The 25893-nt window shown below is 31.5% G+C and overlaps 11 protein-coding genes across 11 annotated transcripts; 6 read left to right on the forward strand and 5 right to left on the reverse strand.

The window, feature by feature from the left end:
* Window positions 1-478: 478 nt before the first annotated feature.
* Window positions 479-1546, reverse strand: MAK32 (Mak32p; the record flags this gene model as incomplete). The annotated part of the gene is made up of 1 exon (XM_011278736.1): window positions 479-1546. The coding sequence occupies one exon, from the start codon at window positions 1544-1546 to the stop codon at window positions 479-481; it is 1068 nt and encodes a 355-aa protein (XP_011277038.1).
* A 360-nt stretch (window positions 1547-1906) lies between these two features.
* BN7_544 (uncharacterized protein) lies at window positions 1907-2545 on the reverse strand (the record flags this gene model as incomplete). Its single annotated transcript, XM_011278737.1, has 1 exon — window positions 1907-2545. One exon carries the CDS (start codon window positions 2543-2545, stop codon window positions 1907-1909), a length of 639 nt encoding a protein of 212 aa, XP_011277039.1.
* A 541-nt stretch (window positions 2546-3086) lies between these two features.
* BN7_545 (uncharacterized protein) lies at window positions 3087-3713 on the forward strand (the record flags this gene model as incomplete). The annotated part of the gene is made up of 1 exon (XM_011278738.1): window positions 3087-3713. The coding sequence occupies one exon, from the start codon at window positions 3087-3089 to the stop codon at window positions 3711-3713; it is 627 nt and encodes a 208-aa protein (XP_011277040.1).
* Window positions 3714-5055: 1342 nt separating this feature from the next.
* On the reverse strand, window positions 5056-5775 carry OPI3 (bifunctional phosphatidyl-N-methylethanolamine N-methyltransferase/phosphatidyl-N-dimethylethanolamine N-methyltransferase; the record flags this gene model as incomplete). Its single annotated transcript, XM_011278739.1, has 2 exons — window positions 5056-5381; window positions 5658-5775. 2 exons carry the CDS (start codon window positions 5773-5775, stop codon window positions 5056-5058), a joined length of 444 nt encoding a protein of 147 aa, XP_011277041.1.
* Window positions 5776-6102: 327 nt separating this feature from the next.
* Window positions 6103-8892, reverse strand: BN7_547 (Ino eighty subunit 1; the record flags this gene model as incomplete). Its single annotated transcript, XM_011278740.1, has 1 exon — window positions 6103-8892. The coding sequence occupies one exon, from the start codon at window positions 8890-8892 to the stop codon at window positions 6103-6105; it is 2790 nt and encodes a 929-aa protein (XP_011277042.1).
* A 926-nt stretch (window positions 8893-9818) lies between these two features.
* Window positions 9819-13865, forward strand: STE6 (ATP-binding cassette a-factor transporter STE6; the record flags this gene model as incomplete). The annotated part of the gene is made up of 1 exon (XM_011278741.1): window positions 9819-13865. The coding sequence occupies one exon, from the start codon at window positions 9819-9821 to the stop codon at window positions 13863-13865; it is 4047 nt and encodes a 1348-aa protein (XP_011277043.1).
* A 413-nt stretch (window positions 13866-14278) lies between these two features.
* UBA1 (E1 ubiquitin-activating protein UBA1) lies at window positions 14279-17335 on the forward strand (the record flags this gene model as incomplete). The annotated part of the gene is made up of 1 exon (XM_011278742.1): window positions 14279-17335. The coding sequence occupies one exon, from the start codon at window positions 14279-14281 to the stop codon at window positions 17333-17335; it is 3057 nt and encodes a 1018-aa protein (XP_011277044.1).
* Window positions 17336-17633: 298 nt separating this feature from the next.
* MOG1 (Ran GTPase-binding protein MOG1) lies at window positions 17634-18251 on the forward strand (the record flags this gene model as incomplete). Its single annotated transcript, XM_011278743.1, has 1 exon — window positions 17634-18251. One exon carries the CDS (start codon window positions 17634-17636, stop codon window positions 18249-18251), a length of 618 nt encoding a protein of 205 aa, XP_011277045.1.
* Window positions 18252-18727: 476 nt separating this feature from the next.
* On the forward strand, window positions 18728-19876 carry HOC1 (alpha-1,6-mannosyltransferase; the record flags this gene model as incomplete). Its single annotated transcript, XM_011278744.1, has 1 exon — window positions 18728-19876. One exon carries the CDS (start codon window positions 18728-18730, stop codon window positions 19874-19876), a length of 1149 nt encoding a protein of 382 aa, XP_011277046.1.
* Window positions 19877-19984: 108 nt separating this feature from the next.
* On the reverse strand, window positions 19985-21958 carry BN7_552 (multicopper oxidase; the record flags this gene model as incomplete). The annotated part of the gene is made up of 1 exon (XM_011278745.1): window positions 19985-21958. The coding sequence occupies one exon, from the start codon at window positions 21956-21958 to the stop codon at window positions 19985-19987; it is 1974 nt and encodes a 657-aa protein (XP_011277047.1).
* Window positions 21959-22828: 870 nt separating this feature from the next.
* BN7_553 (putative acid phosphatase) lies at window positions 22829-24244 on the forward strand (the record flags this gene model as incomplete). The annotated part of the gene is made up of 1 exon (XM_011278746.1): window positions 22829-24244. The coding sequence occupies one exon, from the start codon at window positions 22829-22831 to the stop codon at window positions 24242-24244; it is 1416 nt and encodes a 471-aa protein (XP_011277048.1).
* Between the last annotated feature and the right edge of the window lie 1649 nt (window positions 24245-25893).

Below are 25893 nucleotides of genomic sequence, written 5' to 3' on the forward strand. Positions count from 1 at the left end.
TTGTTTTTTTCATCTTCATACATTTAGTCCATCTTACTGATTTTGGAAAATTGTTCTCAACGCTTAAACCTAGAACCCAAATTTTCACAATGATTATAAAGAATTAAAATGTGAATAAAATAGATAACACAAGACCTTTAACTCAATGAGTTTAGCAATTTTTTAAATAGTAATCCATCAGCATTACAATTATCACTTATCAAATTTCTTCAAAAATGAAGAACCTCAATTAATTGAACTCTATAACCTGCAGCAACACCAAAGTCTTTGTTTGTATCAAAATAATATTTATCATCCATTTGAAGAATCATGATCGAAACGTAATGATGTACTTTCAACAGATAAGTATTGCTCATAGAATATTACACATTAACTCACAAATCTCTGGTATATACATATCAAATTGCTCTATACTTTATATTTTCTCACGTGTTAATATGTATGAATGTTATATACTAACAGATATAATTTTACCAAATCATATCAATATTTCTAAGACTTTACCGACATCAACATCTATTCCATTCCATTTAACATAATCACTAATTCTATCATTTATACTCTTTCCATTCCAAAAATCACCTTTTCCTGCAATATTGTCAAACTTTGGCATTCCAATTTGTTCAATTGCAATACCAGCACTTATATTCCCACAAATTGCAGCAATCTCCCAATTTCCTTTACTCATTACAAATCCTGTTGTAAACCCACCAATAAATGTATTACCACCTCCAGTTGGGTCTATCACAGATCTATTAGGATTTGCATTATTATGATAAGCTGGGAACCATTTGGAAACCCCTTTATTTGTAAGTACATAACAACCTTCTGCGCCTGCTCTTAATACAATCCCACTTCCAGTTTGAAATTGTGAATCATGAGTTAAATATGGTAAGAACTGTTGGGCAATTGATTCATGTTCTTCTTTTGTTGTTGGTTCTGGTTTACCGAAAAATCTTGCAGCTTCCTCTGCATTTGGTGTTAATACATCTAGATTCTTTAAAACAGAAAGACAATCTTGTAAATTTTCTGGTAAACATAAATCAGGTACAGGTTCCCATATTATTATTGGATTTGAAACATTTGATAATCTTGCTTTGTTTAAAGATGATAATATTTCCAAAGATCTTTGAGGTGAACAAATTAAATGAAATGATTCAGAGTTTAATAATTGTTCATATTTTAATAAATCATCAACAGTGATTCTTTTCTTTTCAGAAAGATATTTAAAATCTCTAAATTCACGATCTCCATACATATTCCAACCTCTTGTTGTTAATCTTTCTGGGGTTCCTCTCCAAATAGCACCAGTTTCCCAGCTTTTCAAATATGATTCCACTTCTGAAGGGAAATCATTACCTTTATCAATAATCCATCCAATCTTTTGGGAATTTTTAAATCCTGATATTATTCTTGAACCTAAAGCACCATATGTTCCACCACCTCCAATGACGTTATAATGTGATTCTTTACCTGAGTTTTCCGGGAAATGGATTTCATCAATAATGAACATCCCCATTGATGTGAATAAACATTGCTCAGACATGTTCTTGTTGTTATAAATCACCAGATTGAGCAGTGTTTATGATCTTGTAAATATTTATGAACCATAATCTTACTGTTATCTGAACTATTCGCGGAAATTTTTGACTTTACGCGGCCAGTTGACTTTCTTTTTTTTTTTTGGCGATGAACCGTTGATAAGGAAACCAAAAAATTGTGTCAAAAAAGCTCGAAACTTTTTCAATTACAATCACAAGACGACAACTACAAAAGTAAAGTGAAACATAGACAACATCATTAATAGTGATAGATATATAGCATACATAGTAATATAACAGAATCAACCACTTTTTCAAATAAACCAAAACTAAACCAAAACAATTTCAAAACCATATATAGTACATCATAAAATCATATCAAAATCTTCATTATAACTACCTCCTGTGACTTCATTTAAATGAGCATCTTCATTGTGATGATCGTACAGATTGTAATTAACATTAACAATATCTTCTTTATGAACATCATAACTTTTATTTAATTCTTGTTGATATCCTTCAACCATGTAACTTTCAACTTCACTTGATGGGGAGTAAGGTAATGGTAATCTTGAATATGCTAATGGAACTGATGATTTCTTTTTTGGAGTTTCTGGGATTGGTTTTGATTGTGGAATTTTAGTTGAAAATGTATCTAAATTTATAGTCTTATCAATTGATGATCTTTCAGAGTTTGCATCTTTAATGATATGAATATTCCCATAAGGTGATTGTTGGATATAACCACCTTCTGGGTGCAGGAAAACAGGCCAATCATCACCATGACAGTGTAACAGATCATTGTCGTGTTTTATTTTCAATTCATCACTTCTGGATCTCTTCATATGATCAGCATCATCTGTTAACTTTCTCTTTGGAGATCTCTGTTGTTCCAATGTAGCGCCCAGTGACTTTGGACTGAACAGTCTTTTGTTCTCTCTCAATGTTATATCAGCGTTTGTTATAGCTCTATCAGCTCTTGGACTATGATTAACAAATTGCATTGTACCCAGCGCGCTTAATTAATCCTCTAACTTTTCTAATAACCTCTAATCTATGAACCGTGTAATATGTGTTTGTGTAACCTTCTAGTGTGGTGTAGAAACAAGCAGAATATATGATAATGTGTATAGGAATATAATACAAATGAGACCAGCTCACTAAAATAAATAGAAAAAAGAAGTAAAAGAACTCACAAGATGGAAATGAAAGAAAGCTCCTGATACTTTCAATTAAAGTTAGGAAATGGCCTTTTTTGCGTGAAGACGTGAAAGTTTTCGTGCGGCGACCGGGAAGACCACTTTTTGAATTTCTGCTGTGAATTTCTTTGTTTACGAAAATCCAATTTCAGAAATTTTGTTAAGTTTTGTTAACTAAGGTGTGGTGCATACCGGGAGAGATTCTTAGTCATGTGACGCGTCAGCTGATATATATCGCGAATTTTCTTTTGTTCAATTTTTACCGATGAGGTACAAAAAATATCTTTCTATATAGGTACTTTATACTGGTATTATATATAGGCGGAATTTATACAACACATCAAATATGGAAAACATATCAAATCTATCGTCAAATTTGCCGCCTACAAAGCCTGTAAATGAAGAGGCTTTAAAAGATCTAGATCAAGAGTTATCTTTGGAGTTCAAAAATGCCGCTAAATCAGTTGCAAGTCTTTACAAATTATCATTACAGAAACAATCAATGTTGAAATATAAAGGTTATTTAGATTGTATTAATGATTTATTAAACATAATTAAAAATGATGATGATGTGGAAAATTGGGCGTTAATGAAAAAATTAGAATTAGAAGGGAAACTAATAAATGAAGATTCTAAAAATGAATCAACTGCTTCAGATCAACAAAATTTAAATTCTTCAATATTAAAATCAGGATTTTCTGATATAAGTCAAATCCAAAATCAAGATTTTACAATGTCATATCCATCAAATCATAAATTCCCACCAACAATGCCTTTATTATCAGTTGATCATTCAAATCATAAATCAGATCAAAGACATCGTTCTCAAAGACATAACAATACAAAAGATATTAACAATCAATCAAGTGATCCAGTATTATCACCATCTTCAGAAGATGATTCTATAATTGATGATTCGGCATCCAAAAGAAAAATCCAATCAATGAGAGTTGATAAAAGAATGAAACATTAAAAGTTTCTGATATCAACTTATTAATTTATTACTTTTGCATTTCATACATTTACATTAATCACAGTTTTTATTTGGCGTTAAAATCATCATCATTAGATCTTCATATTTGCTAAGTTTTTCGTTTGGGTATACGCTTTTTCAAATCATTTATAACAAGTTTTCAATCAGTATTAGAAAAACTTGTTTACTAGTACAATTCGGTTTTATATATAGACATTTATTCATCCACAACATTCGCTCGCATCACTAATAATATAATATATAAAAGGTATCAATCCATTATCGTTTATTAAAACATTTAAAAGCAATTAAAAACAAATGTAGTTACAATTTAAGCTTGTCACTAAAGCTGGTTAATGGCAGTAGTCTTGGTTTTGTTAACTAGCGCGCTCACAGTTTCCAGCGGTCGGTCTTTATAAGGTAATATACAGAAAACCATGAAAACATCACAAAAATACAACAGAATACCAGGCTAACTTATAAATGAACATCAATCACACATAAAGAAACTCGATACAAAAAAAAAACACTTTAAAACCACCTAAAACTCATAAAATCGCCCAATTTGACAAACTTTTCAAAAATTATGCCTCCTATGGGAATTGAACCCATGATCCCCGCATTACGAGTGCGATGCCTTACCACTTGGCCAAAAAGGCAAAAGGTATGCAAAATTAGGCGGTTGAACAGCCCAGTCATATGTGAAAAATAGGGTATATCAAAATTGCCGTTTTTGCTGTTTTATATACCTCCAACACTGTTAAATTCAAGCTCATTCTTCTTTAGCAAGAATATAAAGGTCAATTGCAAGGTTATATATTGTTTTAATGTCTTAGCGGTCAGTTATTGATGTTAATGTTGTTCCGGGTCGGATGAATCAACAGCTTTACATATATAACGAACGTACAGATCTTGAAGAAAACACAATTAATAGCTGGACGTTATCTGCCATCTGGTATATACGCGTTATATAGTTACACATAGAGAAGAAACACTTTATTGATATTTCTCTCAGTTCTCTTTGGTCTCTTTATATGACTTTAATTTTCCCTTCTAGGTCGTTGAACTAAAGGTCAATTAACTTTACTGAAATTATAAGCTAGGTAATTGATACAAAGATCGTACTACGGGTGAGTAACAAGATACTAAGTCATTCGATGATTTAGGTAATAATTTCATTCATTTATATTTTGCTTTACTGTTTCCAGACAGTGATATATGACGTCGTTCATTCGTCCTTCTTGCCTTGCTTTGCAGCACGTTTGGCATAAATTTCTCCTGTGAATGGTCTGTCAAATATTGTTAGTATAAGATCAATTGTGACTCCAAAGAATATCAATACTCACTCTTCAAATTTCAATGCAATTGAATATAATACATGAACCCATAATGTTGCAAATAAACCAGCAGGTTTCTTGAAATATAATGAGGTACCTAAAAATGATAAAGTTGAACCAACGTACATTGGATTATCTAAAACATTGAAAGGGAAACCAGTGACTCTTTCATCCATCAAGATACCAAAATAGTCACCCAAATAAGTACCTGTAATACCTAATGCATACATTGAACTCAAAACAAATAAATTTCCTAACCCGAAGGAAACGTATGAAGCATAACGAATCCATTCACCTTCTAATAAACTTGAAGTGACTTGTTCTCTTAAAGCTTGTTCGAAAAGGTAATCTCTGAAAATACCTAATGAGAATATAGTAGCAGCTAAAATGTAACAACCAGTTTTTGGTGAGCCAGCTAATTTTGTTAAGAAATGGTTTTTGTATTCTATAGTTAATTATGTGTCAGTTTAAAATGTCCCATGCATATTATCTTAATATTAATATTTGTTTCTACTCACCTGTTCTTGCAACGATATTCCAGAAGACTGGATTGAATGTAATAGATCCCAATGCAACTATATATATTTGTTAGTATAACTGTTCTTACCTGGTTCCTTCCCTTTCCACCCCGGAGCAAACTTACTCAAATAGCTAGTTTTGGTTAGATCAACCTCCTTGCTCAATTGATCTAAGATATCCCATGCAACTTGTAATTTATCAGCCATTGTCAAAATTATGTGAGTTCTTTTAAAAGTTGACCAGTTGTCTTGTGATTAAATAAGGTGATTTGCCTTCAGATTTATATAAATTTCCAAAATTCAACAACGTTCATATGATGAGAATCGGGTTTTCAGTTTTTGCATGTGAAGTTCTAAATCCGCATTGTCCCCAGAAAACAATAATCGCGAGGGCCTCATAAAATGACAGAGTTATTCAAATCTACGAGTAATGCATAACGTCAAAATCAATCATTATTTCATTAAAATGCAGTAATTATTAGCTTCAATAGCATGCTAGTTCTATTCTTGAGTTTATATTTCTTCTAAAATTTATCAATCATCTTCAAAATATACACAATAATGGTTTGAAAGTGTACTGGAGATATGATTCAAAGCATCATTGACACTTACCTTATCATCTATCAGTTCCGGTAGCTTTATATAAATTTGATGAGGTGAATCTGTATCCATTTTAATTGACTCTAAAAGTTCGACTTTTTCAGCTTTAGATTGAGATTCTTTCTTTCTTGGTTGTAAGTTTTGAGGTTTTTGGCTTGGTTGTGATTCAACATCTGTCTGATCTTGTTGTTTCCCAAGACTATCTCTTTGATCATTGTTATTGACAGTAGAAGTACTTGATTCAGATGTTATTCTTACCTGTACTTCTCCATTTTCAATATTTTTTTCACTTTCCGTTGCTCCCTCCGTTCCATTAGAATTACTACTTTGCAATTCACTCAATATACCAGCCAAAAAGTTTTGAGCTGTACCTTTAATATCATCTGGTGAACTCTCTTTATTACCAACGTTTTTGTCTTTACCTGCACCTTGATAATCGATATTCATATGCTGTAATTCGTTCATGGCAATTCCTTGACCAAGCTTGAATTCAGATCTTTGTTGGTAAAGCTTTTGGGCATGATTTTTTTCTTCTTCAGTATCAATATCGTAAGATGTTGAATCATATTCTGCAAAGTCCATTATTTGGAATATAAAAGGATTTTCTGTGTTTGGTGCGGTCTCCAAATAAAAAAAGACTAAATACAAAAAAAGATCTGCACGTTTTTGAGGATTTAATCCATGGTTGTTCAAAATATCAGAAAATTTGTACTTTGAATCATTGAAAAATTGTTTGTTTACTTCGTCCTCATACTTCCTGAATAAAAACAAAACATTACCCACCGTTGTTCTTGGATTTTTTTTCATATAATTCAATGATTTCAAGCTTGATGCTTTATCATCTTTTGATGCAGATTTCAAAACTGAATTCAATGAAGCAGTCTCTGTAACCATGAAAGGATTACCATTTGCATCTCTTTCTTCAGATTTGTGACTTAGTTGTAAACATGGTATAGAGCGAAAAATTCTTGTTATACTACCATGTGTATCAAATGTTGTCTGAACGTCAATCAATCCGGTATGAACTAAAAAACAAATACAGACAGGTGCTAAAAACTCATCTTTGGTTCCTGTAAGCTTCTTTCTCAACGATCTTGGGCAAGCTGTGCTGTTGGCTAAAGATTTTATGTATAATTCAGCGAATGTCAACTTGTTTCTCTTTGTGGAAAGTTCTGTATGTAATTTAATACCATTATCTCCAAAAGGATCTGTGAAGGCACGAACATCATTTTCGAACAAAAACATCAAAAATTCATATTGAATGTCCTTTCTGGTGAAACATTTCCCTTCATTTTCGTTAAACTTACTAATTATCTGAGCTGTTTGTACTTGTGTTGCTTGAGCTGTTGAAACTGCTCCTGGTTGCTGTTGATTTGCTGAACCCGTTTTATATATACCATTTTTGCATTCATTTCTAATCCTTTTAGAGTATTCTGCAAATTCGATTTCTTGAGGTTGTTCAATGTCATAATCACGATTAGTCTTCACCAACACTGGAGGCAGTTGACCAAATGGATTTATGTTTTGAGCTTGAACGCTCACGTCAGTTTCTAAATATGCAAATACCAACCAGAGAAATAATTGAGCTCTTTTCAATGGATTGAATTTATGGTTCATAAAAATATCTGCATATTTATAATCACATTTATTGAAAAATAAGTTATTAATATCATTTTGGTGTTCTTTAAACATTAAAAGTAAATTTATAACAGTAGTTCTAGGTCTTTTCGTTATTTTATTCAATGCACTAAATTGTTTTGGCTCTTTTGTGCGAGCAATATTTCCCCTTAATAAAGAGTTTATAGTTGGAATATCATGTACTAATTGGTTGCGTCCTTCAACATGATAATTTGGTTCTAAATCAGTTGGTGGATTATAATTCACTTCTAAGCAAGGTATAGAATGAAAATTTTTGTTTGTCATGCTTGGTATGAATGTTTGGTTGAGTAATCTCCCAATATTGAAAAGGAAATATACGATACTAGGAGGTACGCATATATCTCTTGGTGATGCTAATCTTGCACGCATATTTCTTGAAATTTGGTTACTATGTGCCAATGATTTCATGTATAGTTCCGAGAAGGTAAGCTTATGACCTGGTGTTTTAGATTCACCGTATATAAGAGTTTCTGAATTAGGGTATGGGTCACTAAATGCCCTTGTTCCATCGTTGAATAATATATGTAAGAATTCATAGTGGATATCTCTCCTTAGTAGCGGTGTCCCATCACCTCTATCTGGTATTGGTGCAATTTTGAGGGGTTTGGTATGATAAGGTTCAGTTTCAGTCTTTTGTTTCTTTGCAGGATGTTCTGATTCTATGTGATCTGGATATGGCTGAGATTGAAAAGGCATTGATGCTGGTTGATGAGATGGTGCTGATGCTGTTGAAGGTACAGGTGATTGCCTTGGATGTGGTATTGTCTGTCCTGTGTATCCTTGATTCTGTTGATAGTTTGGCGCTTGATTATAGACACCGTTTGAGGGCGTTTGGCCATTATGTCCATGTTGTTGGTATGTCTGTTGATAGTGTGGTGGGTATTGGTTTTCATCTGATGGTTGGGGGCTCGCAGAGCGTTGATTAGTGTAGTTCGGTGATTGACTGCTCTGATAATTAGGTTGACTGGATGGTTCATAATAGTCTGGTTCGTAAGTTCTCCTCGATGAATAGCTATTGTTATTGTACCCATATTGGCCATATTTCTTGAATTTTTTATTGTACATTTTGAGATTCAGAAAAAACTGGTGGAGTTTGGCTTAAATAGGCTTCAACTTCAGTTGAATACTTTCTTGAAGGCCAGTATATGGGGCAATAGTCTCAAATTAATCGAACTTGAACTCAAAATCGTTCTCATTACTGCTTTTTGATCTGTTTTTTGCGCACTAATTCTGAAAATATCAACAGTATGATTTTTTTTTGATGGTTAGAGCGCATGGTCTTTTTCTCCATCTAAGTCTGAGACTGAGACACTGGATCAGGATCAGGTTGATTCAGGAATTTGAGGGTCCATGTGAAGAGTTGGATATGGCATTTGAATATGTGATGTATTCTACTTTACTGGTATGTGGTAGCTTGCTTGTATCTTTGAGGTTCTCATTAACACCAGCAATATCAGCATTAAAACTAGACATTAAGTTTCAAGATTCAAGATCTACATTTGATCTAGAAGGAGACTATTAATCCAGATCATTGATCAGCTAGCTCGATGACTTCTGACATAGTCGATATATACGTCTATATGATACTTTATAACTCCCTGTTTTAACAACCATATTAGACTAGAGAATATCGATCTGCATGATATAAGCCAACTATCCAAAACCTGCAGCCTTTATATATTTGAGGTTTAGTGATATATTTTGCTTATGTAATACTTATGTAATCATTCGCGCCTAAAATTATAAACATTTTATTGTTTGTTCTTAAAACGGAAACTACAACTTGAATCAATTTCTATCACTACACAATTTCTATAATTCTTTTGATTATGAGATGAGGTTAGCTTTTTGTGGTTTTGTAACATGGATGTTGCATGACAGTTTGATATGAGTTCTATAAGAAAGTCTTATATATAGCAATTTTTTCCACTATGCCTATGACAACCATCTTTATGATGCTTTAAATTGTTCATTAAAAACAATAACAAACAATGGTTAAAGAGGTTTTCACATCAAGTCCTGCTGAGACAGAAGCTAGTAATTTTACCTTAAGTGAAGAAAAGGAACAACACTTATTTGATTTAGATGTCCAAGATGAAGATTCAGAAACAGCTAGTTCAGAAAGCCAATATTATTCCAAAATACGGAAGGCTAGAATCTATATGCTTTTCACAAAACAAGATATCCCATTATTATTCTTTGGTGGTTTATCTACAATATTTGGTGCTTTAGGTCCTGCAATATCTTCCATATTGATGGGTAGAGTATTTGATGTTTTATCAAATTTTACTAAAGGAAAATATAATGGATTTGGTGAATATATGCAAGCCATCAGAATGTCATCAATGTCAATTATATTATTAGGTGTGGGTTGTATACCTTTAGTTTGGATAACAATCACTTGTTGGATGCAATTTGGTGAAAGACAAGGTTTAAGAGCTAGAACCAATATTTTGAAAACTTTTATGGTTAATCCTATATCTTGGTATGATGAAAACGAAACATTAATGGGTGATTTGACTCAAATAAATAGATGTGTTGAAGAGCTCAGAGCTGGTACTTCAGAAGCTACTGCTCTTGTTTTACAAAATTTTGTTTCTCTCGCTGCTTTAATTGGTACAGCTCTTTATTATTCATGGTCAGTCACTTTGGTCATGTTAGCATCTTCTCCAATCATTGTCATTTTCGCATATATTTTTGCCAAATTAACTGAAAAGTATACAAATAACGAAAATGTTGAGACTGCAAAAGCTGCAAAGACTTTAGATTGGTCCTTATTCTCTGCAAAGTTGGTGAGATTATTCTCTACTCAAGATCAAGAATACTCAAAGTTCACCACTGCGGTTAAGAATTGTAAACAAGCATTTTTCAAGTTAACATTAGTTACAAGTGCAAATATGGCGCTTCTGAGATTCATTATGCTTTGTATGTATGTTCAAGGTTTCTGGTTTGGCTCAACACAAGTTAGAAAAGGTAAAGTTGACCCAGGTGATGTTATTACATGTTTCACTTCATGTTTGATGCTTGCTGAAACTTTAAAGAGTACATTACCACAAATTATTACAATTCAGAAAGCCAAAGTTGCAATTGCAAAAATTCAAAACTTTATTCAAATGAGAAAAACCAAAACTATGGTTAGTAAATTCAAACAACAAATTGACTTAGATGATACTAGAAACATTTCATTATACCCGGATGTTTGTCATGGTGATATCAAATTCAAAAATGTTGATTTCTCATATCCTACTAGATTTGAAACTAAAGTTTTGAAAGATGTTTCTATTCATTTCCCAGCTGGTGAAACCACATTTCTTGTTGGTAGATCAGGTTCAGGTAAATCAACTTTAAGTAGTTTGCTTTTAAATTTTTATCGTCCAAACAAAGGTAGAGTTGAAATTGATGGATTCAGCGTTTCAAAATTAAACAGCAGATGGTTAACTGATAATATAACACTGGTTGAACAAACATGTACTTTATTCAAAGATACTATAAAGAATAATATTTTAATGGGAAAAATCGCTTCTGAGAATCAAGAAGTCAGTGATGAAGAATTACAAAATGCATGTCAAATGGCTTTGTTACATGAAGTTATTAGAGATTTAGATGACGGTTTAGATACTATTGTTGGTCCTAATGGTATCACATTAAGTGGTGGTCAACAACAAAGAGTAGCATTAGCTCGTGCTAGAGTTAGAGATACACCAATTTTGATTTTAGACGAATCCGTTTCTGCTCTTGATATTGTTCTAAGAGAGTTGATTATTGCTGCTGTTAAAAAATGGAGAAAGGGAAAGACAACAATTATCCTTACCCATGAATTTAGTCAAATCGGTAAAGATGATTATGTATATTTGATGGAAGATGGTATTGTTGCAGAAAATGGGTTAAGAAAAGATCTTGAAAATCAAAATGGTTTATTTAAACGTCTTGCCAATCTTCAAGATACCACAGTGGAGAAATTAAATGATGTTGAGCAATTCAAAGGTTTTAAAAAACAACTTGATCTACATGAACCTTTACATGATAAGATTGGTTCAAGATTGTCTTCCCAAATCATTTCTTCAATCAATCCATTAAGTTTCTTTGGTCAATCTTCAGAAGCACAACCACCAAGTGATAGACATGATTTCACTGAAAGAAAGGTTGAAAGAAGACGTAGAAAAATTCAAAAACCTGCAACATCTCCAATTTCAGAAGGTCAAGATCAAAAGGATTTAGAAGCTAATGAAGAAGAAGTTGAAGATGAAGAAAAAGATAAAAAGGATGAAAGACCAGATTTAACACCAATTTTAACAATTATCAAAAAGATGTATCAAACAGTTGATAGAAAACCATTGTTATTTGCTGGTATATTATTCTCTATTCTAAATGGTGCTGTTAACCCGATTTTCTCTTATACATTTTCTAAATTATTATCTGGTATTGTTCCACAAGATAAAGATGTTGGTAGTTCAAGTTATCTTCTAAAATGGTCACTTGTTGTTATATTTTTGGCTTTATTTGATGGTATATCAACTTTTTTGAAAGAATTTCTACTTCATTATTCAAGTGAAATTTGGATCTATTCATTGAGAAGAAGGGCATTCTCCACAATTTCACAACAAAGTATCTCCTGGTTTGGTGAAAAGACAAATTCTCCTGCTGAAGTTTCTGCTTTATTGTTGAATGATAGTAGAGATTTAAGATCATTAGTCTCACAATTTTTGGGTATCGTGTCTACTGCTTCCATTTTATCTAGTTTGGGTTTAATTTGGGCTCTCGTTTCTGGTTGGAAATTATCACTTGTTTGTTTTGCCTTAATTCCAGCATTTGTTCTTACATCTGGTATTTATGCAACATTATTACAAACGTCTGAAAATGAATATAAGAATGCAATTGCTGAATTGGAAAATCAAATTTATGAATCTGTTAGAGGTATTAGAACAATCAAAGTTTTACGTTTAGAAAAATATTTCACTGCAAAATTCAATGAAAGAGCTGAAAACTTGAAAAGGGTTGCTCGTAGAAGAGCTATTTATACTGGGTTTGGTGTTTCTTTAACTACTGTTTTAACTTTTGTTGTTCAAGGTGTTCTATTATACTATGGTATGAGACTTGTTGGTTTAGGTGAATATTCTACAACCAAATTGATGCAAACATTTGTTTTACTATTATTTTCAATCATGAGTTGTGTTCAGTTAATCAATCAAATTCCAGATATAAGTAGAGGTCAAAGAGCTGCCACTTATATTTTCCGTATTTTAGATTTGGAGCCATCAGAAACAGAAACTATGGGTTCTGTGATTCCTTATGATGATTCAAAAAATGTTGTTGAATTTGATCATTTAGATTTTGCATATCCATCATTACCAGATAATAAAGTATTAAAAAATATGACTTTTAATATTAAAAAAGGTGAACATGTTTCAGTTATTGGTGAATCTGGTTCAGGTAAATCCACATTGACATTATTGCTTACAAGACTATTCCAAGTTCCAAAAGGGACCGTTTCATTTGAAGGTGTTGATATAAATGATTTGGATGTCACTTGGTTAAGAGATGTTGTCTCTTTAGTTGATCAAAAGGCTGTTTTCTTTGATGGTACTATTAGAGAAAATCTTAGTTATGGGTCTGAAGATGTTAAAGAAGATACTTTAATTGAAAGTTTGAAATTAGCAAACATTTATGATTTCGTTATTTCATTACCTGAAGGAATTGATTCAAGAATTGATACCTCATTGATTTCAGGTGGTCAAGCTCAAAGATTATCAATTGCTCGTGCCTTGGTAAGAAAACCAAAATTATTGATCTTAGATGAATGTACATCAGCTTTAGATTCTGAAAGTGCTAAAAACATTGCAAACTTGGTCAAAGAGAATTTGAAAAATCAAAAAGACTTATCTGTCTTGATCATTACACATAGTGAAGAAATGATGAAAGTTTCTGATAGAGTTTTGACCTTAAAGAATGGTAAAATTTGTGAAGAAGGTCCATTTGATGAGTTGTTTTATAGACGTGGTGAACTGTTCAGAATCGTTACAGCTGGTTTCCAAAGCTAAAAAAAAAACCTTGTCCTTGATCTCAAGATGTATATGTATCCTTTTTCTGCATAGTTCAATATATTAATATTTGTATTTTGAGTTAGTTCTGTAACTTGTAAATTGAAATTTAAAAGCTGATAACTATGAAATAAGTGTATAGTGTCGTAGATCACATTCGCGGTATCCTGGCCTTACCGAGCATCGCGAATTTCCTGGACTTCCATAAAAAAGGATGATTGCCACTAAAAACCATTTCTAATCCAATACACGTTACAAATCCTTTGAAAATCAAACAATTGCACTAAATTCATTTGGTAATACAGATCAATTGCTCTTTTAATCAGTACTTTTTACACAGGTCAATAGAACAACAGTTTCAATCCAGGCGGGTACTTTTTGAATCAGTTTTATTACATTGAATTGCGCCCAATATGTCAGATTCTAAAATGCAAATCGATACTCCTTCACCTCAACCAGCAGAAATTGATGAAAGTTTGTACTCTCGTCAATTGTATGTGTTGGGTAAGGAAGCTATGATCAGATTACAAAACTCAAACATCTTGATTATAGGTTTACGTGGGTTAGGTCTTGAAATTGCCAAAAATGTTGCATTAGCTGGTGTTAAATCTCTTTCAATTTATGATCCAAAACCTACTGAATTAAAAGATTTATCAACACAATTCTATTTAACTGAAGAAGACGTTGGTAAACCACGTGCTGCCGCTTCATTGAGCAAATTGAGTGAATTGAACTCTTATGTTCCAATCTCTGTTGTTGATGAATTATCTGAAGAAACCTTAAGTAAATTTCAAACTGTTGTTTTAACTGAAGCTTCATTGGAAGAACAAGTCAAAATCAACAACTTCACACATTCAAACAACATCAAATTCATTTCAACTGATTCAAAGGGTTTATTTGGTAATGTTTTCGTTGATTTTGGTACTGACTTTACTATTGTTGATTCAACTGGTGAAGAACCATTAAGCGGTATTGTATCAGATATTGAATCCGATGGTACTGTTTCAGTCTTGGATGATAACCGCCATGGATTACAAGATGGTGACTATGTCAAATTTACCGAAGTTCAAGGTTTAGAATCTTTAAATGACGGTCAAGTTTATAAAGTTACAGTTCCAGGTCCATATGCTTTCAACATTGGTGATGTTTCAAAATTAGGTACTTACAAAAAAGGTGGTATCTATACACAAGTTAAAGTTCCAACAACTGTTTCTTATCAATCATTAGTTGAACAATTAGAAAATCCTGAACACGTAATTCCAGATTTTGCTAAATTTGATCGTCCAGAACAATTACATTTAGGTTTCCAAGCTTTACATCAATTCCAAGAAAAGCATAATGGTTCATTACCAAGACCTTTAAACGATGAAGATGCTAATGAATTCTTACACTTAGTCAAGAACTTGGCTACACAAAGAAAATTTGAAGGTGAATTAAATGAAAAATTATTAAAAGAATTGGCTTATCAAGCTACTGGTGATATCCCAGCTATCAATGCCTTTTTCGGTGGGTTAGTCGCTCAAGAAGTTTTAAAAGCTTCATCTGGTAAATTCGTTCCAATCAAACAATTTTTATATTTTGATTCATTAGAATCATTACCAAAGAACTTCCCAAGAACTGAAGAAAATACTAAACCAATTGGTTCTCGTTATGATGCACAAATTGCCGTTTTCGGTATAGATTTCCAAAAAGCCATTGCTAATGTCAAAACCTTCTTGGTTGGTTCAGGTGCTATTGGTTGTGAAGTTTTGAAAAATTGGGCTTTAATGGGGTTAGGTTCAGGTCCAGAAGGTAAAATTACAGTTACTGATAATGATAGTATTGAAAAATCTAACTTGAATCGTCAATTCTTATTTAGACCAAAAGATGTTGGTCAAAGTAAATCAAGTGTTTCAGCTAAAGCTGCAGTTGCTATCAATAAAGATTTAGAAGGTCATATTGAATCAAAAGCTGATAAAGTTGGTGTTGAAACTGAAAACATTTTTGACAATGCCTTTTGGGAAAGCTTAACTTTTGTTACCAATGCCTTAGATAACGTTGATGCTCGTACTTATGTTGATCGTCGTTGTGTTTTCTTTGGTAAAGCTTTATTAGAAAGTGGTACTTTAGGTACTAAAGGTAATACTCAAGTTGTTATTCCAAGATTAACTGAAAGTTATTCATCATCTCAAGATCCACCTGAAAAAGCTATTCCATTATGTACTTTACGTTCATTCCCAAACAAAATTGATCATACAATTGCTTGGTCAAAAGCTTTATTTGAAGGTTATTTCGCTGAAGCTGCTGAAAATGTTAATTTATATTTAACTCAACCAAATTTCTTAGAAGCTACTTTAAAACAAAGTGGTGATGTTAAAGGTATTTTACAATCAATTTCAGACTCATTAAATAACAGACCATATTCATTTGATGATGCTATTAAATGGGCAAGATTAGAATTTGAAAAGAAATTCAATCATGAAATCAAACAATTATTATATAACTTCCCAGAAGATGCTACAACCTCATCAGGTGCTCCATTCTGGTCTGGTGCTAAACGTGCTCCAAAACCTTTAGTCTTCGATATCAATAATGATGATCATTTCCATTTCGTTGTTGGTGCTGCTAATTTAAGAGCTTTCAATTATGGCTTGAAAGGTGATCAAGGTGAACCAGATAAATCATTTTATAAAAAAGTTATTGATGAAGTTAAAATTGAAGAATTTAGTCCTCGTTCAGATGTTAAAATTCAAGCTAATGATGATGATCCAGATCCAAATGCTCAACAAGCTGTTGAAACTGATGAATTACGCAGATTAGCAGCTTCATTACCTCAACCATCAACTTTAGCTGGTTATAGATTGAATCCAGTTGATTTTGAAAAAGATGATGATTCAAACCATCATATTGAATTCATTACAGCTGCTTCAAATGCTCGTGCTTTGAATTATCAAATTGACACAGCTGATCGTCAAAAGACTAAATTCATTGCTGGTCGTATCATTCCAGCTATTGCCACTACAACTGCTTTAGTTACCGGTTTAGTTCAATTAGAATTATATAAAGTTGCTGATAAGAGAGATAACATTGAAGATTATAAGAATGGGTTCATTAATTTAGCTTTACCATTCTTTGGATTTTCTGAACCAATTGCTTCACCAAAAGGTAAATATAATGATAAAGAATTTGATAGAATTTGGGATAGATTTGATATTAAAGGTGATGTTACATTACAAGAATTATTAGATCATTTCGAAAAGAAAGAAGGTTTAGAAATTACAATGTTATCATATGACGTCTCATTATTATATGCTAGTTTCTTCCCTCCAAAGAAAGTTAAAGAAAGATCAACTATGAAAATTACTGAATTAATTAAAACAGTTACCAAGAAGGAAATTCCAAGTCATGTTAAAACTTTGATTTTAGAAATTTGTACTGATGATGCTCAAGGTGAAGATGTTGAAGTTCCTTATATTACCATCACATTATAGATTTGATAAATTAAATGATGATGATTTTCTATGAAGAGTTCTTAGTTTCTAATTAATATATTTTATTTGTTTTCAATGGATAATATTTGTAATTAATCATTAATTTTCGATTAGACAAGTTAAATTGTCTTTGATTATATTTCTGGTCTACTATTTACACTTAGCTATGCGTAATTTTGATACCTAACAATATGGGTATATTTCCGCGAATTATTAATATCAACTTTCTAACAACTTTAACTAACAATTGATATAATTGATTGATCTCTATTCAATTTGCTATAAATTTTCGTGAAAAATGGTTAGTTTTGAAACTAAGGAACTTTATGGGGGTGCTATCACAACTCAAATTCCTAAAGGATTGATCGATGCCTCAGATCTAAGACAAATACCAGATACTCAAGAAGTTTTCTTAAATCCAAGTGAAAATACAAAAGATTATACAATTTTACATAAAGATGATTCTATAATTGTGGATTTGATGGAGAGAATCGAGGGTGAAGATCTTGAAGCTATAAAAGAACATTTCAGTGAGATTGCAGCTTTAAATGATTCTTCAAATAGTTGGAAATTATTTGCTGTTGATCAAACTTCAAATAAATTAAATACAAAAGCATATATAGCAATTGGTCTTGAGCCTGCAATGAAATGGGGTCGTGATGAATCCAAAGGCTTAGATTATAAACCAACTTTAGCTGTGGTACTGGGGATAATACGATTAGATAAAGTGGAAACAGATGTTTTAATTACTCAAAATGTACTAATATCTGATAAAGAAGAACTACAAGATTTAGAAAAATTGACAGATTTAAGTGATGAACAAAACAAAGCTGCTAAGAGAATCTCGTTGGCTGATGGTATAGTCAAACAAGCCATCAACACATTAGAAATCAAAGATTGGAATCTATTTGGTTAAATAAATTTGAAATAAAATTGAAATAAAATTAAATTTATTTATATGTATTATGTAATCTTTGAATATCACGTGCGTGTAAATTTCCCTTTTTGGCGTCTGTTTTGAAATTTGAAAATACGCGAAATTGTGAAAGAAAAAGTAAAAATAAAGAAAAGTTGAACAGCAGATCAAAGAATTTTAATGAATCAAAACATTCAAATTGTGAGGTTTTAAACCATTTCAGTTCTTTCAATATTCTTTCTGGAATTGAATAGAAGGGTCATTTCTGCTGGTGTTGTTTTTGAATTCGCTGCTTTTTAGATTTTTAGGTGGCTGCTATCATTTGCATTTCAAAGGTATATATTAATAGATCATTCTTGAGCATAATTTGGTGAAACTCTCAAGATTTTGTGCATTAGGGTCCATTTACCAATATTGAAAATCATCAGTCAAATTTATAAAAGCATAATAGAGTATAAGAATATTTATTTTACAAGATGAGTTCAGTAAATGGGATTAGAAGAATAGTGATTATAGCTGTATCAATCATAAGTATTTTATTTGTTTTATATAAATTAGTACCAAGTAAAGAATTAGATTTACAAGAAGTTTTAAAACAAATTCCAAATGAAAGTTTATTAAATTTAAATAATCATAAAGAAGAAGAATTTACATCAAAATTAGAAGCTATAACTGAAAAATTATTAAAACAACAAAATGAAAAAATTTCAGGTTTAGAAAAAAGTAGAAAAGATTTAGAAAAAAAAATTCAAGAATTACGTCGTCCACCAATTGATTCAACATTAAGAGAAAAATTAGCATTCTTGTTTCCTTATGATCAAGCAAGAAAATTTCCTGCTTATATTTGGCAAAGTTGGAAATATGGTCTTAATGATGAAAGATTTGGTGAAAAATTTAAAGAAGGTGAATTACAATGGGCAATGAAAAATCCAGGTTTTGTTCATGAATTATTTAATGATGATACATCAAGTGCAATTATTCATCATTTATATGTATTAATTCCAGAAATTGTCGAAGCTTATGAAGCATTACCTTCTATAATTCTTAAAATGGATTTTTTCAGATATTTAATCCTTTTAGCAAGAGGTGGGATTTATGCAGATGTTGATACATTACCATTACAACCTGTTCCAAATTGGATCCCAGAAAATGTTTCACCAAATGAAATTGGTATGATTATTGGTATTGAATCTGATCCAGATACTTCAGATTGGAGGAAAACTTATGCAAGAAGATTACAATTTTGTCAATGGGTTATTCAAGCTAAACCAGGTCATCCAATTTTAAGAGAAATTGTTGCTAAAATTACTGAATTAACCTTACAAAAGAAAAAAACTGGAGATTTAGAATTTACAGATAATTTAGATATTATGAAATGGACAGGTGCAGGTATTTGGACTGATGTTATTTTCACATATTTTAATGATTATGTTCAAAGTGGTATTTATTCCAAGATTACATGGAAAGATTTCACTAAATTAGAAGTTCCAAAATTAATTAGTGATGTTTTAGTTTTACCAATTACAAGTTTTTCACCAGGTATTGGTACAATGGGTGCAAAAGATGAAAAACATCCATTAGCTTTTGTTAAACATTATTTTGAAAATATTTGGAAAAGTAATTAATTGATATGAACATTATTTGTCTATGTTGAATTATATATAGAAGATCTACTACATTCTCATGTGTTTTAATTGTTTTATTTTGAAATTTAAACGTTATTTGTATTATTCTTATGTACTTTTTTGTTCTTTTAAATCACATAATTCTAACCATTGTTCAGGGAATTCCCAATCTTTATAAACACTTGGTAAAACATTCAATTGCATTAATAATCCAGCTTCCATATGCCAACCAATATGACAATGTAATGGCCAAACCCCAGGATTATCAGCAACAATTCTTAATAATGCATAACCATAACCTGGGATGTTCACAGTATCTCTTTTCATATATTCTTCTTTATTTGGATCAATTTCATAATAATGATCAAATTTAAAATTTCCTGATGATGCTCTGAGGATCCAAAATTTATAACCATGAATATGGAACGGGTGTGCACCATCGTCTAAATTATTAATTAAAATATCCACAACTTGATCCTCTGGATTTCTTTCATTTATATTTATTATGAATTGATCATCCCATGGTATTGAAGCTTTTGTTTCAAACCATGATTCATCATCATTACTAACATTTGAAATTTGTTTATATAAAGTTGATGAAGTTTTTAATGGTCTATAAGTTGTTGAATTGAAAAAACCTCGATCTAATTGATAAGCACCAATGAAAAATGAAGCATCCAATCTGAAATGATGTTTATAATTAAGAGGTGGTTTATCTGGGATTAATGGATGTAATAAAGATTCATCTAATTCTTTACATAATGGATCTGTTGATGTTGAATATTCTGAAGTATTTGGTTGTAAAGATTCAGGTAATGATGAGATTAAGTTATTATACTCCTGTTGATGATCAGTATATGTAACTAAAGCTTTTGTATCAGTGTTTAACCAAGGATTATCATGACCAAAACAATAATGATTTAATTTAGCATGCATCCAAAACATGTTATTATCACTTGATTGATTTGTATTGATAATTACTGAATAACGTTGAGCCACTGCAATGTTTAAAACTTCTAAATCTAGAGGTTTAACTAATGTCCCATCAGCTTCAATTATAGTTAATGGATGATTATCAATTGAAAAATCTAAATCAGCAAAGAATCCAACATTAATTAATCTTAATCTATATCTTGTATCAGGTTTAAATTTGAAAACATGATGATTTGAATAAATTTGTTCAAATTCTGGCTTGTAATAATCATCAGGTTTTGAAAAAACATTTGAACCTTGAATTAATCCATTATCAGGTGTTGGTTCATCATTTTCATTATTTGAAGCTAAATAATCATCTAAATAATTTGAAGCAACATCATGATAATAATCACCCATAATTATAACATATTCTTCATCATAAAGTTCCCTTGTATTTTTGTCATCTTCTTTAGAATGAATAACAAGTGGACCCAAGACACCATCAGCATATTGAGTACCAAAATGGGAATGATACCAATAAGTCCCATATTGATCTTTATCAATTTGAAATTCATAAGTGAATGATTTATTTGATGGGATTTCACATTGATTTATTGAAGTTGCACCATCATAATAATTTAAATTTTTGAAAAATAATCCATGGAAATGAATTGAAGTTGGTTCTGAACCATTATTGAAAACATTTATCCTTAAAGTATCACCTGAATTACATTCAACTAATGGGCCTGGATATTTATCATTGATTACAGTCATATTTCTTTTAATACCATCTGGAGATGCTATGATATTTGATATTGTGAAATTATATTCTCTTATAGTTGGTTGAGCATTATGATTCCAATTTGATGAACTTTTATATTCTTTATTTGTATCTAATTTCCAATTGGGTATTTCTCTAAAGAGTTCTTGATGATCTTGTGTGAAATTTGAATATTTGAATTTTAAATGGTCTTTATCATGAACAATTTCTGTATCTATGATCCCCTTTGTTATGAATAAAGCAAATACAATAATAACCATAATCCCCAAACACCATGATATAACACTAGATCTTTTTTTAATCTCTGGTATGACTCTTTTCCCCATCAAATTGTCCTTGACACTGACATCTTCATCTTCAATCTCAAAACTGTCCCTGTAACTCATAATCTATGCACCGTTATACCAAGAAACCATACAAACAATAACCAAGCATTATCAACACATCAAATTCAACTCATACGACCAATCTTGTTCTTTTTATCACCAGGAACCAGGAAGACCCACTGACTAATCACCAACACAAAGCATCAACCGTTGCAGATCTAATTACCAAAGTTTTGTTGCACCACGTTCACTTTCACTTTCACTTTCTCTTTCACTTCAGCGTTGATTACCCATCGTGCTTATGTGCTTGTACTTTAACACTGTTACTTAATACACGTGTTGCAGCCTATCATGGAACTTGTCTTACTCGGCTGACTTTGGAATGGATCTCATTGGCTCGTGTTGTCTGGCTGTATACATGATCAGATACTGCTTTGGGGAAGCTATGGTAAGTAGTCAATAGTGTAGTTGTAGCGTTGTAGCCTTTCGTTGTGTTTATTTCCTGGTTGTTGGACTCTTGAATTTGTATGGCCATGTTGTAGAAGTGCTTATGTAAGTGATGAACAAACATACTCTTCTTATTCAATTCACCAATTGCAGTGTCTTCTGATTCTCTTTTCTTCCCGTTTTAGTTTTAATTATGTATCAAATTGGTGCTCAATGCTGTACAATTTGTAATTTCAATTAACCACAATCAAAATAACCCACGATGTCACTCAAATAATGGAAAATGATTACAATTTACCAACCAACATGCTGCATTGCAATCAGGTAAATCCAATTCGTATCTGACTGCTAATCACGTTTACAAAGTGAATTAAGTGCAAATGATGATATATAAACAATGGAAAAGAAGCTTTCAAATTATCTTGGTAAATCTTGGTAACTCTTGGTACTTTAACGGTTAAACTTAGGCTATAGTCATTCGCTATGTTGTTCAAAAACGTCTTACCTTTAGCTACTTTAGCTTCTTTAGCTAATGCTGCTACTTCATCTTCTTCAGCAACCACTACAAGTCGTTTCTATTCCACAATTGACCCATCAGCTACTGAAATTGCTGAAGCTGCTTCCAAAGCTGAAACTAATCATAAAACTTCAAATGTTCAAGGTTCAACTTTTGAAAGATTTGTTGTTATTTGGTTAGAAAATACTGATTTTGATAAAGCTGCTGAATCTGATGGTCTTTCAAGTTTAGCTAAACATGGTATCACTTTAGATAACTATTGGGCTTTAACTCATCCTTCTGAACCAAATTATTTAGCTTCTGTTGGTGGTGATTATTTTGCACTTGATGATGATCGTTTCATTTCTTTACCAAAAAATGTTTCTACAATTGTTGATTTATTAAATACTAAAAACATTTCATGGGGTGAATATCAAGAACATTTACCTTATACCGGGTTCCAAGGTTTCAATTATTCAAATCAAGAAACTTTTGCTAATGATTACGTTAGAAAACATAACCCATTGGTTCTTTATGAATCAATTACTGACGATGAAGATAATTTAAAAAACATTAAAAATTTCACTTCTTTCTATAAAGATTTAGAAGATCATACTTTACCTCAATGGTCATTCATTACTCCAAATATGACTAATGATGGTCATGATACCAACATTAACGTTGCTGCTGATTGGTCTAAAAATTTCTTAGAACCATTATTATCAAATGATTATTTTATGAAAGATACTTTAGTCTTATTAACTTTTGATGAAAATGAAAACTATGCTTTGAAAAATAAAGTTTTCGCTTTATTATTAGGTGGTGTTATTCCAGATGAATTAAAAGGTACTGTTGATTCAACTTATTATGATCATTATTCAGAAATTTCATCAGTTGAAGCTAATTGGGATTTACCAAACTTAGGTCGTCATGATGCCTTTGCTAATGTTTTTAAACTTGTTGCTGATAAATCAGACATTGTTAATGAAGAAGTTGATACCACTTATCAAGTTAACAATCATACATATATCGGTTATTTAAATGATGATACTATTGATTTACCAGCTCCAAACGTTTCAGCTATCAACAAAAACGGTAAACCAGTCTTAGATTCAATCAAATCATTATGGTCTGATGAATGGTCAAAACAACAAGGTGATGGTTATTTCACTGCTACTACAACAACTGTTTCCACTGGTATTATTAGTGATGCTACTACAACTGGTGAAATTTCAGCCACTGATTCTGCTGGTAAAGCTTCAAATATTACAAGTTCAGCTTCAAATGTTACTTTCAGTAATACACATTCAGCTTCTGTTGATTCTGAAGCTAAGGGTGCTATTATTAACACTGGTATGGGTGCTTCAGCTATCTTGGCCATTGTTTTATCATTCTTTATGTAAAGCAGCTAGATATCAATTCAACAATTTTTTTTCAGTCTTTCTAAGACGTCTTGACTAATTTATTTAATATTTTATTAATATGAGAAACACACCATATATTTATTCTATAGATCATTATATATTTGAGAGCTCGAATCTGAGCAGTATTATAAAATAAAGACATGTAGCACAATACCAGGATCTCATAGGAAGCTAATATAAAGCATTATTAAGTACTTAATGCCTCTGTATCATGAATAGTTTTTATGGTTATAGCTTGCAGCTGCCTATGTATTTGTAGTAATCTAGTGAAAAATGCGGTTATATGCGCAAATTTGGTACTCTTAGGCATAAATCAGTGGATTCCCGAGCAATAATGTGCATAAACGCAGTTATTTCAGAAGTTATGCACAACTTTAAAGGATAAAAGCCTTCAATTTACTACTATACATTAATGATAAAGAATTGAATATTAATATACTTTTAAGGTATGAATTCTTTCATTTTAACAAATATTTATTATTGTAATACAGCGCTTCAAGACATCTGATTTATTTTTTTGTTATTTAGTGTCAAATCATCAAATTTTGAGACTTTATATGTAGTACATGATTTCCATAAGCTTATAATTGTGATTCGAAAATACTGCATGAAATATTTACAATTTTATGATTTAATAAATATTATAGATCTCTATGTGATCTCAGCTATTACAATTTATTAATATACCTGCAATATGGCTATTGATATGTCAAGCTTTCAGGTAATTAAAGAGGTTCTATACCTGGTGGCTGTTAAGCAAACAGCTGTAACTATACAAAAAATTAATAGAATTTATCTCACTGTCAATTAATCACCCAGAGCTAGCTAAAAAAAGGAGCTAATGTTTACAAAAGTTATATCATGATCACCAACAGCTAAAAATCCACCAACAGCAGCTTGATCTTTCAAAGTTGGTATCTATAATTAGCAGAATCAGCAACTTCTTGACCTAAATGTTTTGCTAAATAATCTTCAATTGACTCATGACTTTCTTGAGTCTTCTGAAGTAGCAGTTAATTATCAATAGCTCAAACTGTTTCAGTCCAAATAGCGGTTTTGTCTAAATAAAGAAGCAATATATTTTAAATAAGTTGACAAGGTGCAATAACCGCTTCAATATTTATTAGATTGTCAAATTCAAATTACAGATTTTTGTGCAAAGTTATCTTATCTGATATGGAGGGAGTCGGACTTATATTGAGATAGTCGATTTTAAGCTTATTAAATGGCAGGCTAACAAAAGAAAAAGAGCCATAAAAGTATACTATAGCATTTTCATCCTTAAAATAAGCAATCAAAATAATCACTGGTCTTTAATCAAGCTTCTCTGACTCTTTTATCACTGTGGTGTCAGTTCATCTCTATATCACACGCGAAATCAATAAAAGTGTGGACTTTTGGCAGCAGCATCAACAACGATTTTCAGTTCAGTAATCACAACCACATCGGATCGCAAATATATTGCAACTTCAAGTGAACTGTGGATGATAAACGTTACACAATAATGTCCGATGATTCCAAGAGATTGAAAGATAAAAACTGTGGATAAGCTTATTTAAAGCTTGGAAATGAAGCTTAATATTTTTTTTGCCAGTTTTTCCATTATGGTTTGGTTCGACTGTTAGGAC

Source organism: Wickerhamomyces ciferrii, contig 00011 (assembly GCF_000313485.1).
Source record: "Wickerhamomyces ciferrii WGS project CAIF00000000 data, strain NRRL Y-1031 F-60-10, contig 00011, whole genome shotgun sequence".
In the NCBI taxonomy this organism is placed as follows: Eukaryota; Fungi; Ascomycota; class Saccharomycetes; order Phaffomycetales; family Wickerhamomycetaceae; genus Hansenula; species Hansenula ciferrii.